Source organism: Haplochromis burtoni, unplaced genomic scaffold (assembly GCF_018398535.1).
Source record: "Haplochromis burtoni strain Fernald_Lab_line unplaced genomic scaffold, NCSU_Asbu1 Contig_32, whole genome shotgun sequence".
In the NCBI taxonomy this organism is placed as follows: Eukaryota; Metazoa; Chordata; class Actinopteri; order Cichliformes; family Cichlidae; genus Haplochromis; species Haplochromis burtoni.
The window spans coordinates 3,236,657-3,253,289 of record NW_024582393.1 but is presented as its reverse complement, the minus strand read 5'-3'; the positions used below and the strand labels follow the sequence as shown (position 1 = coordinate 3,253,289).

General features: G+C 37.6%; 1 protein-coding gene across 1 annotated transcript; it reads right to left on the bottom strand.

The window, feature by feature from the left end:
* Nucleotides 1-4,256: 4,256 nt before the first annotated feature.
* On the bottom strand, nt 4,257-16,092 carry LOC102297151 (interferon-induced GTP-binding protein Mx). The gene is made up of 12 exons (XM_042219434.1): nt 15,812-16,092; nt 8,240-8,377; nt 7,980-8,134; nt 7,471-7,609; nt 6,956-7,154; nt 6,785-6,863; nt 6,570-6,692; nt 6,292-6,433; nt 6,028-6,186; nt 5,843-5,919; nt 5,535-5,762; nt 4,257-4,654 (listed from the first exon to the last, which is right to left on the bottom strand). The coding sequence occupies exons 1-12, from the start codon at nt 15,996-15,998 to the stop codon at nt 4,331-4,333; spliced, it is 1,950 nt and encodes a 649-aa protein (XP_042075368.1). The 5' UTR covers nt 15,999-16,092; the 3' UTR covers nt 4,257-4,330.
* Between the last annotated feature and the right edge of the window lie 541 nt (nt 16,093-16,633).

Sequence of the window (16,633 nt, the reverse complement as noted above, 5' to 3'; positions counted from 1 at the left end):
AATCAAATTGGGTTAAGGAATCCAGGGAGACAGACGACTGCCTGGAAGTGGAGGTTTGACACAGTCCCCAGACCACCACAAAAGGGGGAGGAAAACCAGCGCTGAGGTATGCAAGAGTACTGTTAGAACAATGGAAAGTGACACCACGCACGCACATAATATGCACCAGAGATAACACAAAATCATACATAAAGTGTAACACATTAAAAGAGGGCATTTGTAGAAGGGGTTAACAATACACAGTGTGGTTGCCTATGGTAACCTGCAAGCATTTGGGGTTTAGCTGTGCCTGACTATGACAGAGTTTTTCATTTAGATGTTTCTGGAACAAAATTTGGAGTGAACGGAGTTTTGTTTCAGAAAAAAGGGGGAAGGTACATAAAAGGATATATAGAAGTAGAAAATGTATTAACCCTACTAACATAGCACACACACACATGTAATGAAGCTCATTAGGATCAGCTCATTAGGATCAAACACAATTTTAAGTAGGTAATACTGTTACCATCATCCTGTCTGGTTTAGTGAGTGGGGTGAGAACTGATACATAGACGACTGAATTTGTATTATTTTGGGGAACATGATAGCAGGGGTGAACAGAATCCTGCAGCCAGAGTTTAAATGAGTGAAACTAGCAGATGTTTTGTTTTGTTTTGTTTTGTTTCTGAAGTATGGGGGAGGTTTTACCATGGCACCAAGTTTTAGATTTGGTATTTTTTCACTTATAAGAGTGACAAGTCCTAAGACCGGGCTTCTGTATTTTTATTTACTTTTGTTTTACAGTTTTATCTTTTATTTTTCATTTTATATTTTTTGAACAGTGCACTGATTTTTGTTTGTGAATTTCTTTTCTTTAAGCAGATCTGCACGACGGGAATTAGAAGCGCTACATGTCGTCGAGAAAACTGTTGCAAGTGAGTTTCTCCACATTAAAATGGGCTCTGGAGAAAGCCACTTATTTGGGACAATTAGAAAATGAGAGTCCCTGCCTAAGAAGGATTCAGCGAGGTAATCCGATCCAAAGTTCGTTTTCTTTTTGAAATGACGTCATTTTATTGAGGGCGGAGATCAAATGCGGCGATGGCTTCCACTATCAGCAAAGAAAGAAAGAATGGATGAATGAATGAATGGAAATAAAAACAAACTGACTGACTGGTAAAAGCTGACAAGACTTGACCACGACTCAAGGTTAACCTCCACCTAGACAGGACAAAAGGGTGGATGAATTTATGTGTGTTTCTTTTACAGGAGCAGAAAGATGACAGCAACATCTGAGGTTGCGTGAGCTTTGGTCGTACTGATTTAACTTTTAAATGCCACTTTCTGTGTTTGTGAACCTACCAGGGGTGTGTTATTCATGGGTTTGTGTTGTGTGTTGCTCACAGAGATTACTGTGAGAAAGTGTGTATACACCTGCGCAGCGTTAACATTTGCATTTTCTTCTCTACAGGATTACAGGTCTGCATGTGATTTGATGATGTGATTTATAACAGGACAACTGGTTAATGTTTTTCTACTAAAGGATTCCTGGGCTTATTTGTGAAGAAACTGTGTTTATAGGTTATGAGTTGGCGATGCTATTACACTGTGTTTTTGGGAAAATGTGTGTGTCATTCTTTTTACAGGAGGTCTTTTTATAGCACCTCTGGAATGTGGATGGCCGACGCCTGACCCCCGTGTGTGTTGCTAATGTTTGTTTTGCTTTTGTTAAGAGTGCATGAAGGATTCATAACAGGATACAAAACAGACAAGTGACATGAGAAAACAAATAAGAGATGCAGTTTTTATGGAACAGTTTAATATGGGGCTCATAGTGATAAAACAAGTGGAGTGACATTGCTTAAGGAAAGTCACCGATTAAATTGTGGAATAAATTGGGATGATTCATGATTTGGGACAAATTATGGTAATAATAGTGATTTAATGATTTGAGAAAACCCGAACATGATACTTGTCTGTTATGCTGAATACTTTATCACTCTCATGATCTATAGTTGGTTGTAAATAAGAAGTTTGATTTAACAGATTTGTCTTCCAGGATACAGGCTCCAGGTGGAGCTGGGAGGTAAACAGGCTTAACATAAGTCTGCCTGCACACATACACAGTAGACTTGTTTTGCTCGAAACTGACTTCAAAGTTGTTTACCTGCATACATGACAGTGAAGCGCAGAAAGTGGAATAACAGGAAGCATCTGGCGGGTGGCGGAGGAACAGAGGAAGGAACTGTTCTTTTTTAGAATATGTGCTCGGTGGAATTACTGGAACATGCATATGTTTTTATCTGCTTGGACGCACAAGGGGGCATTATATTTCCTGATTCCCTGATGTTATATATATGACACCCCATTTATTGTTCGAAGATAATCGAGGCTGATGTTTTGCAGATCTCATCTTCCCACATATATGTGTTTTAATAAAATCATTGTTTTGACGCACAATGGACCTTCAGTCGTATGTCTCTTCCTCAAATCACGAATCAGGACACTAGCTTCAACTCTTTAATGAGCACAAAAATGCAATATGCGTATAACATGATCACAGTTACACATGCAATGAAAGATTATTATGTGCTTATGCTAACACCTGAAATACAGACTTTAATGTAACATTAACAGTTTCAATAAATGTTTCAATGAAATGATAATGATAAATCATAAGTGATGCAACAGTAATAATAATGATTATGAATAGTAACAGTAAAATAATATTTCATCTCCACAATGTGTAGAAGTTTTTATATTTTGGGGCATACAGAAGACAAAAATGTAAGAAAGAGAGAACAGGACATTATTTTCAAATACTAGACCTGAAATTTAAAGTTTAAATGTACAATGCTCCAATACGTTTTAGAGTTCTTAAACCAGGTGTTGATGTGATGCTGAATGATGTTTTTGTGAAAAATGTTGCAAAGCAAACTGAAGTACACTAATTTTATGTCGTTTAGCAATATCATGGAAATACACAAAAAAGAAGAAAAAAGATTCTTGGCTCTCATAAAAACAAACCAATTATTTTGAGTCAAATGCAGCTGAAATAGATAAAATCAAAGTTTTATTTATCAAACTAATAACTGATCTCATCCTGAAATAATATAAATGCAGCATAAATTAAAGTTGGGATCTTAGTTTGTAATCTGTAAACATCTACTGAAATAGATTGTCACCAAACCAGAAAAACCTGCAGGGTTTTGGAGTCACATGTTTATTGTGCAGATATTGTGTCAGCTCCAGTAAGTCACACAAATGCACAAAATCCTGAAACCATGAACATAAACATGCGTTAGGAAATGTTGGTCTCTTGTTTTTATGTATGGCAACTGCATTGAAGGACAAGATTCAGTTTTCATGGTATTGAAAGTAACAAAGACTGCAGACTGATTACAGCTGTAAACACAATTTGTTCTTTTTCAGTAGAAGTAAAGGATAATGTCCAACACATGCTTGGTTTTCAGTTCACCTTTGCAAAGTAAAGGATTAAGAGAACTGTAGGCAGTGGAATAACCACTCTGAGGCATTTGAGGGTCAGTCCACTTGTCAGGATTTAAGGTATTGTTTTCTATCTAGCTTTCGCTGCATATTTTATTAACTAACATTATGTAGTTCATGTTGATGTTTTAATGAGTAGAAAAATATTTTTAAAAAGGGGGCTCAGAACAACTTTATCCTCCCCATAATTTCTGGCAACAGTTTCATTCATATGACCAAAAAACTTTAAGGATGGCACAAAGGTTAGAGGGTGGAGGGCAAATAATACCAAGCCTGTCATTATGAATTGGTATCTGTTTCCATTTTTTGTACAGTGGTATAACTAATCTCATTTATCTTGGGGCTGTACCAGTTTGAAGATGAATCCGTTGTTGAGAAATGTTCTTTTAATACATTCTGATCATATTTCTGCAGAAAAAAATGTCACTTTCAAAAAATTCAGCCTTTTAGTATATGTCTCACTTTATTTTAGTTATTCATTTCCCCCGTTAATGTATACACAAACTGTAACACACAATATAACAAAATAGCACATGGAGTGCATACCATTACCAGGGATTTTTATTTCTAACACTCAAAACATTTTTAATAAACAAAAAATATCCTTCTGCAACAGCAACATACATGCGTATGACCCTTTAAGATGTTATATTTTATATGTATATATATATATATATATATATATATATTATATATATATATATATATATATATATATATATATATTATATATATATATATAAATATATATAGTATATATATAAGTACACACACACTAAAACAATTACAATCTATAATAAAGGCACTCAAAATGTATTGCAAAGCGAATGCTGGGGAAATATTTCTATGATTCTATGAAGTGACATCCATCATTTTGTTTGTCAGGTTGGAAATCTGGTTTTAAGCTTTGCCCTTGTGCTGAGCTGAAGTTGAATGTGTTCATACTAAACTCAGTCAACAAAAGGCGGCCGTTTGAGAGGCGTTTAAGGCCGTTCTGAAGTTGTTCCCTTTGAATTTTTGTGCCAATGTCCTCTTGAAGCAGGGACTCTTTTCTCTCCTTATCCTGAAGCATCTGCAGCATCTCCCTCTGCAGCTGGTTGGCAAACTGCTGCAGCATCTGATAGCGGATCACCAGGGGGATCTGGTCAGCAAGACGCTGACCCGCAATCTGTGAGTGGAGAAGACAGAAATAAGGACGTAAAAAGCTTTTGTTTGTTACTGTCTGTAATATGTCAGAATTTGAACATGGTTGTTATTTTGTATTAAATTATTAGCTGTGAACAAAATCATAGAACATTTCGATATTTTGTAACCAACTTAGTTGGTTACATTGTGTTCACATCTAAAGAAAAACAGAAAAAAAGTCATACCAGACTAAGACTTAATAAAGTTGAGTATTTTCTTAAAACAAAATAAACAAAGACTAAAACCACCCCCCACCCCCCCCCCCCCAGCAGATAATAGGGATGCGCTAAAAAGCTAAATCCTTCATGTGCCGACATCACAAAAATATTGTTGGTGTCTCTAATACTGTCAGACCTGAATTTGGACCTGGCTTTGAGAAGACATTGAAACATTTATTCTGTATTAATAAATTATTAGGCAAAAACAAACTAACATTGTTACTGTTACTGAGGCCAAACATCTCTAAGTAAAAGATTTGCTTCTGTACTGATGTCTATGGGCAGATAAACTGGATTTGTTTCTACTTTGTGGCCCATTTTTGTCCCATCAAGCTGAGTTTGTTGGGGCAGTGAGCAAATTCAGGCTCTAACCCAAATTTCCTGTTTGTTGCTTTATGTGACTGTGTCATAAATATAACAGGTGTTCATTTCATTTAACTGTATACATTCTAAATTTCAGCTTTAGTTTTAGTTTTCTTCTTTTCTTTTTGTTGTTGCTTATCTGTAGTCACTGTTTCAAAGAGTCTACTTTTTCTCTTATATTGAAAACTTCAGTGGGATGTATCTTTTGACATGGCAAGAGTTTATGTACTATATCATGTTTTTAAATGCAAACATAAAAAACAGAGTTTCAGTAACATTTACTTGGTAATAGGATTTAAGGTGTTTCAGCATCTCTTTCGGGGTGGCCCCACTGCTATTATTGTTCACCAGGGAATTTACAGCCTCCTCTTTGTCTTCCTTCTTCCTCTTTGCTAACATCTGGCTGTATGTTGTGTCCTGAGTGTAAACGATCAGCTCCATCTGAAATTGCAACCTCAGTATGGCCTCTGCTTCAGCTTCCCGTTTAGTTCTGATGTCTTCAATCTTCAGCTAAATCACACAGAAGATGTCAGTACATATTTATCAGTGTTTAGTAATAAATATACAACAAGCAGCAAAGGAGATGTTACCATTGCTGTTCTGATGAGGTTAGGAAAGCCAACCAGGCTGCTCTGTGCCAACTCAAAGAGCTCCTTCTTCACAAGCTCTAAAAAGAGAAAATTATCAATATAAAAAATTAGAAAATGAAAGAATACCTGCAAAGTAACATGTTCTGTGATGACTTTCAATGATTGCGGTATCATAAAAAACATGCCTGACACATCTTTGAGTTTCTGGACAGCAGGCTCCTCCAGCTGTTTGATCTGCTCCTGGATCATGGCCTCAAACGTCTTGTAGTTGATAAACCCTGGGAGCTCTCTTCCACGGTACTTTCGTTCATATTGAGAAACCTCTCTCTGAATATTCCAGTTGACTATAATATGGTTGTAGTTGTGGTGGGAAAATAGTATTAATAATTTCATCTTTTAACAGTAGGTATATTAGAGGTAACTAATTAACAAGTTTTAAATTAACTTACAATTTGTTCCAGAGGTCTCTATGGCTTTCCTCCATACTGCAAACTGACCTCTCAGTAAGGAAAAGATGCTGGACTTGTATCCACATTTTAATTCTTCACCTTTGGTGAGACTGATAGCATCCTGTGTGAATGCTGACACTCTCTAAGAAGGAACGGTTTCAAAGAACAGGACATGTTGTTTCCAGAAGCTCATATTCATTTTTCTTACACTTTTGTTTAGGAGGTGCAAAACCTGCAGCTGGCAAATTTTTGTCTCCTAAAAAAACTGGTGAACTTACATCAATGAGGAAACCAAGTCTCTCAATTGCATCAGATGGGGGTCCATTGCTTAATTTGTCCAGGTTTGCCCGAGTTTGTTTAAGTTTCTTTTGTATCTGCTCATCAAGCCGTGGCAGAGATGTCTACAAATCACATGGACAAATCACATCAAAGGTGGAGTGGGTTAAAGCTCTCCCCAGTGACCTACAAAGGTAAAACAGTAATAAGTACTTACCTGAATATGATGCACCAGTTCAAGAGTGAGTTTTTCTGCCAGTTTAGGAACAGTGGCCTGGCCCTCATCAAAGAGAGTCCTACAGCACAAACAAAAGGTTAGAGTATAAGCAACACAGCCTAACACACCACAAACACTTGTTTGCATAATTTCCAAAAAGAGCAAACTTACTGGAAATGGGCATGCTCTTTGAAGAAGGCTTCCTCATTTTTTAGTGCTTCAGAAAGTGAAACCTTCTCTGTGATCTCCTTCTGACCCCTGCATTTGACCACCATGTAGCCCTTCTTCAGCGGGATGACTTCATTATGGACAATTTTAACCACGTTCTCTTCTGTGCCTTTGTCCACCAGGTCAGGTTTAGTCAAGATACCTGACAGAGAGAGATAGTGTTGGATTCCCCACCTTATCAGAAAAGCAGCTGGATAATGATGATGATAATAATCATTAATGAGCTCCAGTCAGAGCTTGGTGCCAGCCATTAAATATTGCTCACATTGTGACAAACTAATAAAAAGATTAAATGAGATTCAACAGTTTCCTCACCAGTGAAAACAGAACCAACATGATAAATGTATGCAGTAAGCATACATAGCAACTATATTTATTCAGTGGATAGAGAATCAGTGACCTAAGAGAGACATTTGCTTATAAGCCAGGTGGCACTTTTTAAAATCAGTTCTAGTTACCCAAAGTCCTCTCTCCTTCAGGATCCACCTGCTGTGCCATCCTCAAAGCCTCTGTGGTTGCAATATCCACGTTGCATGGAACAACCACCAAGCTGATGGTTTCTTGTTTTCTGATGTTATTCTGGATCAGTCGTTTTATCTGAAAGTATTAGCTTGTAACGTAACAAATATTAAGCTACGAAATGGAAAAATATAGTTGCAAAAAGTTATACAAACTAATCGTGCCCAAATTAGGATTGTTCAAATCAAGTTGTGAATGAATGTAATACCCATAAAAGATCACAGCCATACTTTTCATTTTTTCACAAGAGAAATATATCATATGATTATATTATTGAGCTGTGGTTTGGATAGTGTTCTGTGGGCTGTACTGATAGCAATCATGCATATATTTATGATGGGGTCTTTCTTGCTTTTCTAAAAATCAAAAGTAAAACAGCAAACATGTGACAGGGATGAATTGAGCTGTATTTTAATCTGACTTGATGCATTCTACCACCAAATGCTACCTGTTCACCAATGTCCTCTGATTGTCCACTGACAGCCACTCTGGTGATGCCAGGCAGGTCGATGAGTGTCAGATCTGGGACATCAGGGGAAGCAATCTGCAGACTGATGAGGTCATTGCTGATCCCAGTCCCATTACCCACCAGTTTATCTTGTGCTGAAAAGAGGATTTGGTTTGAGTCACACCTGAACAATAAGTTTAGCTGGCCTATCTTCTGCCTCCATCAATAACAGTGACATTTAAGAATACTTCACGCTGTACCTTCCCGAATCTTTTTCTCCACAAGTGAAGGCTTTTTTAGCTCTTCATTATAGTCACGGTAGCTTATCTTTCCATACCACGCCTCTCCTTTCTTCTTTCTTGTCATCTTCAGTTCTAGTGGACATCTTGTCACAATACCTGTGTTTTTTATGAGTGAATGGTGAGACAGAGAGGAAAAGATTTGAGTGAATACCCAGAGTATTTGATAAGATCATAAAAAAGCAGTCATTATACTATATTGCCAAACACATTTTCTTATGTGTCTGCAGGAATATCTAATTCTTAATCCATAGGGTTAAACATGATGTTGGCCCACCCTTTGCTGCTTCAACTCTTCTGGGAAGGCTTTCCACAAGGTTTAAGGTTGGATTTACGGGGATTTTTGACCATTCTTCCTGAAGAGAACACGTCTCCACTACTCCAGAGTCCAGTGGTTTATACCCATGCATCTGACTCTTTCCATTATGCTTGATGATGTGAGGTTTGCATGTAGCTGCTCAGCCAGCTAAACCCATTCCATGAAACTTTCACTTTCTGTTCTTGAGCTAATCTGAAGGCCATGTTTGGAGGTCTGTAGAAATTGAATCTCAAGCAAACTTTTCTTTCTTTGTTATTATGGGGTGTTGTGTGCAGACTAAGGTGAATAAGAGTGAACATGACAAAAATGTGGAACCAGTGAAGTGCTGTGAATACTTTGCAGATACACTGTAACTGGAAAATAAACAGAGGAAATTATTCAATAAACAAGATGAGAAAGAAAAGGAAACAAGGGAGGGCAAAGGAACCAAAATGAAACAAGACAGAGAGGGAAACAGTGAAGGTCCCAGAAACAGAAACTCAAATAGACCAAGACTCAAAGCAACAAGAATGAAAACAGAAACTATGAAAACAGAAACAGAAACAGAAACTTATCCAGCCAGCCCGACATTTGTCTCGGCTTATCCAAATATATTCAAACGCACTTCTATAGAACCACGTCAGAGCCCATGCCAGGCTAAGACCAGTGGTCAGGTAGTACTGTAAGGATTTGATTTGAACAAGTTGTTACAAGTTGAATTTGAACAGAGAAATAACGCCAATTAAACAAAGGTAAGGGATTTCAAATGTATATACACTACCGGTCAAAAGTTTTAGAACACCCCAATTTTTCCAGTTTTTATTGAAAATGATGCAGTTTAATGTCTCATTGCACCCTGAAATGAAAGCATCTTACAAATAAGCAACTTCAGTTAAAAAAAAAAGAAATAATGGAATCAATTTATAGACTAAAATGTATTCTAAACTTTTGACTCGCCAAAAACAAAACTGAGGTAATAGTCTTTGGCGCCAAAGAAAAACGATTACAGGTCACCAGAGAACTTCAATCTATACACCTAAAAACCACAAACCAGGCGAGAAATTTGGGTGTAGTGATGGATGCAGACCTAAACTTAGAAAAACACATTAAGACAATAACAAAGTCAGCTTACTATCGCCTCAAGAATATTTCAAGGATAAAAGATCTGATGTCTCAACAGGACCTGGAAAAACTAGTCCATGCATTCATCTTTAGCAGACTTGATTACTGTAACAGCATCTTTACAGGTCTACCTAAAAAATCAGTCAGACAACTACAGCTCATTCAGAACTCTGCTGCTCGAGTCCTCACTAAGACCAAAAAAGTGGACCACATCAGTCCAGCTCTGAGGTCTTTACACTGGCTGCCTGTCCGTCAGAGGATAGACTTTAAAGTTCTGATGCTGGTCTATAAAGCTCTGAATGGTTTAGGACCAAAATACATCAATGACCTCCTGACCCAGTATGAACCTTCCAGATCCCTCAGGTCATCTGGATCCGGTCTTTTATCAGTTCCCAGAGTCAGAACCAGACACGGAGAAGCTGCATTCAGCTTTTATGCTCCTTATATCTGGAACAAACTCCCAGAAAGCCTCAGATCAGCTGAAACACTCAGTTTATTTAAATCCAGGTTGAAGACTCACCTGTTCTCAGCTGCATTTGAATAAAGCACCAAATCCACACTTTAAGCTTAAATTTCAAAACTTACATTTAACTATTGATTTTATCTACTGTTCTGATTTTATCTGTTTTGATTTTATATACTGTTTTGTTTGTTTGTTTGTTTGTTTGTTAATTAGTTAGTTAGTTTATTTGCTTGTTTTAATCAATTTTAAATCATGCTTTTTATTTGTTTTTGTTTCTAATGTCTCTGTAAAGCACTTTGAATCACCTTGTTGTTGAATTGTGCTATACAAATAAACTTGCCTTGCCTTGCCTTTGGTAGATATAACAGCTAAACCAAAATCCTCTGATTCAGTTGTGGCTTTGGGTGAGCCAGACCTCATCCTTTCAGTTTCTGAGTGCCTTTTGATGGTGAAGGAAACTCTAGTCACTGACGCCTTGACTTTCATTGCAATTTCTCTGTGCATTTTTAACTGATGGCCTGTCTCTCTTCCATTATTAATTACCTTTTTTTGTAACAATAAACTCTCTGCAGTACAATACTGTTCAACTGATGCTCACGAGGGTATGTGTTAACGACTGCTGTCGTAATGCTGTTTCTCATATGCAAATTTAAGCGTGTAGGTGCCTTCTCGTCATTGGTGGATCCAGGGGACAGTTCCTGCGGATTGGCTAACTACCAGGAGACAACGTATTTGATGACACCGCCATGGACGGCCAGCCATTCATCCTCGGCCCATCCTAACTGGCAGACTTTATGCTACCTGTCTAGTGATGTTTGTTTTACACAGGAGCATGTAGGGGTGGACTGCCCTTTTCTTTGATTACAGTTTTCTCATGTTTTTGTTAGTTGGGGAGGTAAGTTCCTGTCGTTTGGTTTAATTCTTTTGAGTAGGCAAGTTTGATATATCCTTGAGATAGGCTCCTTTTGTTTGTTGTTTTTTCGTTAGGTCCACCCCAAAGTTATAGTCCGCTCCTTTCCTTTGTTTTAAATCCACTCATTGTAAATAAATCACCATCAAACTGTACTAATTGTGTGATGTGCTGCTTGGGGTCAGACGGGGATGGATCACCCTTATGGTCTGGCCACCCCGAGATGGGCTATAACAGTATGGTACCACAGTGTGTTCCAACACTGCCCTTATGCAGACAGAGGGGATTGTAAGTAATCCAGAAAAGATGGAACACCTGTAGGAATTAGTAGCACCAGCTTTCAAGGCTTGATCGACTTCCATTGCTGCAGAACATCTTTAAATTGTTAACCCATTTTGTGTTCCCTGAAAAAGGCCTTTTTGTATATGTGGCACAATGATAAAGATAAAGACATGAAAATAGCCGCCCCCCATTTTATTTTATACTCAAAGACACTTTCTTTTGGTAAGGCCAATAAATATGTTGCACGGGAGATGAGTTGGCCCACCATTTCGGCAGAGTAACATATAATTCTGAAATGTACTTTTTTTCTTTTTCATTTTTGGGTAACATTAACTTTTTTAACCTCTGGCCTTTCTAACCTTTGTGCCATTTCAAGCTATTCATCGGACTTGAACGACTTCTATTGCAAAAAATAACTGGAAAAATTAGGGTGTTCTAAAACGTTTGACCAGCAGTGTATATTACAAGGGCGTAGATTTGGTTTTGGCATTGGATGATTCAGCCACCGAACCCTGCCCTGTTTCTTTTTTTTCCTTTTCGTCTTTGCTTCTTGATTAAAAAAAAGGAGAGATATACTTGCCTACATATGCTATTCTACATGCTTTTAAACCATTTAAAATTACAATTTATAGTTTTATATGTGAATTATATAATGTTAAGTTACTATTAAACAAATGACTGACTAAGTATTTTAGACTTTAGTTTACTTCAGCCATATTCCATATAAATCAGATATCATACAAAAATAAAAATAGCTTCAAATACAGTCATGACAATAAAAGAATATGACTTTAAGGACTTAACAACATTACTTCAGTTATAGTACACCAACATCTCTTATACATTAGCACTAAGGGAACACTGAATGACCTGGTGGGTTTTGTCCATAAAACTACTCATCTAAGATTACCACAAAGTAACAGATCTCTTAGCAAAATTATGCAACATTTTAGGCAGACTATTGCCCTCTATCAAGATCAGTGAGCTGGATGTTTTACTCTAAACATGAACTACTGTTACAGCAACAGACATGGACTACTGGTGTCCCACACAACAACTCAATGTCCATATGTGAAGGAGCCAAACACATGCCTTCTCCTCTCGTTAACTGAGATAAACTGCTGGCATATTTGTTTTACATCTATACTGTCCAGTCTCTCCTGGTGGACATGGCAACACGTTATTCATGGTTACATACAATTTTAGACTGATGTGGGCCAAAGCCTAAAACGATGTGCCGGGAGTTTGCTGTTCTCCCCGGTTCAGATATTTGAAGTTTGCACAGCTACATTCTCGCCTGAAATTTTTTAAAAGTTTATTTTGCAACCCAGAAAGAGTAATAAGAGGGGCACTGAAATTCGGGATTGTCCGAGAAAAAACGGGAGGGTTGGCATGTATTGCCTTGCATAGCCTGTAACGTTATTATGATGGACAGATTTTATGAGTGAACTTGACTTTAAGTGACTTACAGGTTTCTTTGAAAAATACTTTCTTATATCCAGGTTCTTTTTGCTGCCATCCTCCTCTCCTCCTCGCATAATGAATTAATTAAATACACCATTAAATAATTAATGAAATGTGGCAATAATTAATTAAAATTGGAATTAATTAATTAAATAAATAGTAATGACACATGTAATTAATTAATTATTGACACATTTCATTAATTATTTATGTATTTCACATTTTAATTAATTATTGACACATTTCATTAATTATTTAATGATATATTTATTTATTTCACTTTGGCAGTCCTGACGCCTGGCTCTCATCTTGAATTAATTTTATCTGTCAGCCTCACCCATCAAACCCAGGGGGCGGGGTTAACGCTGATCGAGTCAAAACCATTGCTTTGGCCTGGTGGCCATTGTTTTTAGCACACAACAACCAGCATGTGGAAACTAACAGAACTGAACTTTGAAAAACCCTGTTTGTGTGTCACCAAATACCGTTTTAATATTTTTTTAGCCGAGAATGTAGTGGTTTAATCTTCATATGTCTGGTCGGTTTGTCAAGATACAGCCTCTTTGCAAAAGTGCTTCGATGCCCAGTCTCACGGCAAAGCCTGGGATAGACCCGCTCGCCTCGCAAGCTGTTATTACCACCGACAAAGCGCAGGCCCCGGTACACAGCTTTTTCATTGCAAAAGAACCATCTGAATGGTTAACTGAAGTTAACTTGGATAAATTATAGTTAAGGAGTATCACAGATAATGACCATGTGAGCTGTGTGACTGTTGTGTGACACTACTACACTGAAATCAGGCTATTACTGAAATGCACGTGCTATATCATAAACTATGATATAAATAGGGAGGTCCTACTAACATGTTTAGTTTTAAAGGACACTTTCCTGCCTTTAGTCTCATTCATGAGCAGTATTAGTTTTCTTCTAACATCCAGAAGTCTGCACGATGTGTTTCATAGTTTGTAACAAAACTTTGACAGTTAAACATAACATGACCGAAAAAGCAAAAAAAAAAAAAAAAAAGAAAAGAAAAAAAGAGAGAGAGGCAAAAAATCACACAAATTATATGTTAACCTCATTTATTTTTAGTTAAGTAAACTCTAAAAATTCTAACAGATAGCTGGTGCTTAGAATACAGTTGAATAACTATTAAAAACAGATGATATAATATTTCTGTCCAGGTTGCAGACTTCATGATGAACATGCTGTTGCAAACTCTGCTTCTCTCGGTGGAAATGCGCCTTCTCTTTCCTCTTTGTATAAAACATTTTAAAAGTCAGTTTAATCTCAAAATTCACTGTTAAATCCAAAACACACCAGATAAAGAAAAGCGAATAGTTCAGTCTAACACATGTGCCAGTGAACCATTAAACCTCTGTAAAACTATGCAGTTATGAAACGTAACTTTAACCTCAGCCAAACCGATTTGCTCAGTTGTAAATAAAACAGCGAAGTAAACGTGACCCGACAGACAGAACCTGAGTGAATTAAGTCCAGCGTTTAACCACTGAGAGCTAAAACTCAGCTGAGGTTTCAAAGCTGTGTGCCAGTGATTGGACATCAGCCGCTGATGAAGCTGTTCGCCTATAAAGTGCTCTGTAAGGAAACAAGCTCCAGCAGCTCTGCGCTCGGGAAAAATACTATATTTCCTTATCTTGTGCAGAAAAATGCGCTGACATTGCTTTATATCGAGTACCGGTTGCCCAGTTAAACTGTGACTATCACCAGGTAACGTAGGCGTGTTTCTTGAATTAGCAGCAGGTGTTAAACAGCTGACAGGTGAGGAGGAGGATGCATGCAGGTAAACTGAGGGTCTGTTGAGCTGATCGCTGGTTTCGTGAGAAAAATGTCAGCTCGTTCTTTATGTTACAGAAGCACAGAGACACAAGACCAGGCGGAAAGAGACGATCGGTGAAAATGAGAATCTGTGAATGCAACATGTGGAACACGGAGAGTGGAATATGTAAACAAACCGGTTAACGTAACCCCCTGGGTGCACTCTGCATGCTAATTGTTAGCAGAGCTAGTGAAATCTCTGAAAACATCTGAGCACTTTTGCAAACATGTTTTATGTTGACAACCTGACCAGACATGTGAAGATTACGGTGCAACATTCGCGGCTAAAACACTGTTAAAAGTGTAGTTGGTGACAGAAAAACGGGGTATTTTAAAACTACAGCACCACCATTGCTGCCTGTGATTTGAAATACATTCTGGGATACCTGGCTGCCCCAAGTCTACACAAGCAATCGATTATCTAGGATCGACCTGTTTTGACTTACTTTGCACGGCAACCAATCAAATGTTAGAGAAGCTGCATGGGCAGCGTTAACCCCGCCCCCTGGGTTTGATGGGTGAGGCTGACAGATAAAATTAATTCAAGATGAGAGCCAGGCGCCAAAATGAAATAAATAAATATATCATTAAATAATTAATGAAATGTGTCAATAATTAATTAAAATGTGAAATACATAAATAATTAAACATATCATTAAATAATTAATTAAATGTGTCAATAATTAATAAAAATGTGAAATACATAAATAATTATTTAAATGTGTCAATAATTAATTAATTACATGTGTCATACCTATTTATTTAATTAATTAATTCCAATTTTAATTAATTATTGACACATTTAATTAATTATTTAATGGTGTATTTAATTAATTCATTATGGCAGTCCTATGATCCACAGGACTCCAGCAGAGAACGTAATTTAACTCTTTCTGCACCGCTGGGTGAATGAGACATTGACAGATCGTTTTTTTTCTATCGGTTTTGTTTTTCTTTACTCGAAGAGATCAAATTATTGGTGGGGACAATTCAATAATCGCTGGATATTGGTGGGGACATGTCCCTTCCGTCCATGCCAAATCTACGCCCTTGGTATATTATTTAAGTAAGGTATGAAAGGATTACTTATATACTGGACTGTCACGAGTCTAATGAACAGTGAGTTTGCTGAGCTGGAAATAAGTGTCTTCTTACCAACTCCTCTCGGCAGTGCCACCCCGGACAGCGCCTCCAACACAGAGCTCTTCCCCGAGCTTTGGTCCCCTATCACGGCGATAGCAGGCAGCGCCAGGTCCTTCTCTACACCAAGAGAGCGGAGTTTATCAATGAGGTCAATGCAGGGACGGACCTTTTCCTCATACTGCTGGTTCAAAGAGTTCATGGTAGCTAATGTTTGTCTCCTGAAAAATGATTTTGTAGAAAAGGTAAAAATGACAGTGTGAACTGTAACCTGCTCTATCAAAATTGTTGGTTTAACCCGGAAAAGGGTTTGCTATAAGTTTCGTTTCTTGGCATCTGTTGTCGCATTGTTTATTCAAACATACAGAGAGGAGGCAGCTTCTTCTTAAAGTGATACTTTCTTTAACTCGCGGTTAATTGACTGTGCAGTGTGCACTATAGAGTCCATCCATCCATCCTCTTCCGCTTATCCTTTTCAGGTTTTTGCATAAGGGGGTTTGGAGCCTATCCTAGCGGCATTACAATTCTTCACTTAAATTATTTTTTCCTAAATCAGCAATTAAGTGAGTTCGGTTAGGTTTCATTTCTTTCATTTCTCCTGTTACTTTAACCTACTTCTTGCAAGATCACGGGAGATAGCCTTAAGCTGGGCAAAACGCAAAGTTCCTGTTGCTAAACCACAGTGATTTGGGTCATCCAGCATCCTGTCCACGGAAGAGGAAAATACTTATTCTTAAGTCTTATCCTGAGCATGTTTTTCTCTCGATGTATGTGTGTGTGTAAATCTATGAGAGAAGTACCGCTCATGAAGCTCATGATTTCTAACTTCAGTAAATG

What these genes read in the sequence shown, in the direction of transcription:
- LOC102297151 (XM_042219434.1), bottom strand. Translation starts at nt 15,998, where the DNA reads ATGAACTCTTTGAACCAGCAGTATGAGGAAAAGGTCCGTCCCTGCATT. An exon ending in GGCACTGCCGAGAGGAGTTG is followed by an intron (nt 8,378 to 15,811) that starts GTAAGAAGACAC and finishes TAAAAAACACAG; the next exon opens with GTATTGTGACAAGATGTCCA. An exon ending in TGAAGGAGAGAGGACTTTGG is followed by an intron (nt 7,155 to 7,470) that starts GTAACTAGAACT and finishes TCTCTCTGTCAG; the next exon opens with GTATCTTGACTAAACCTGAC.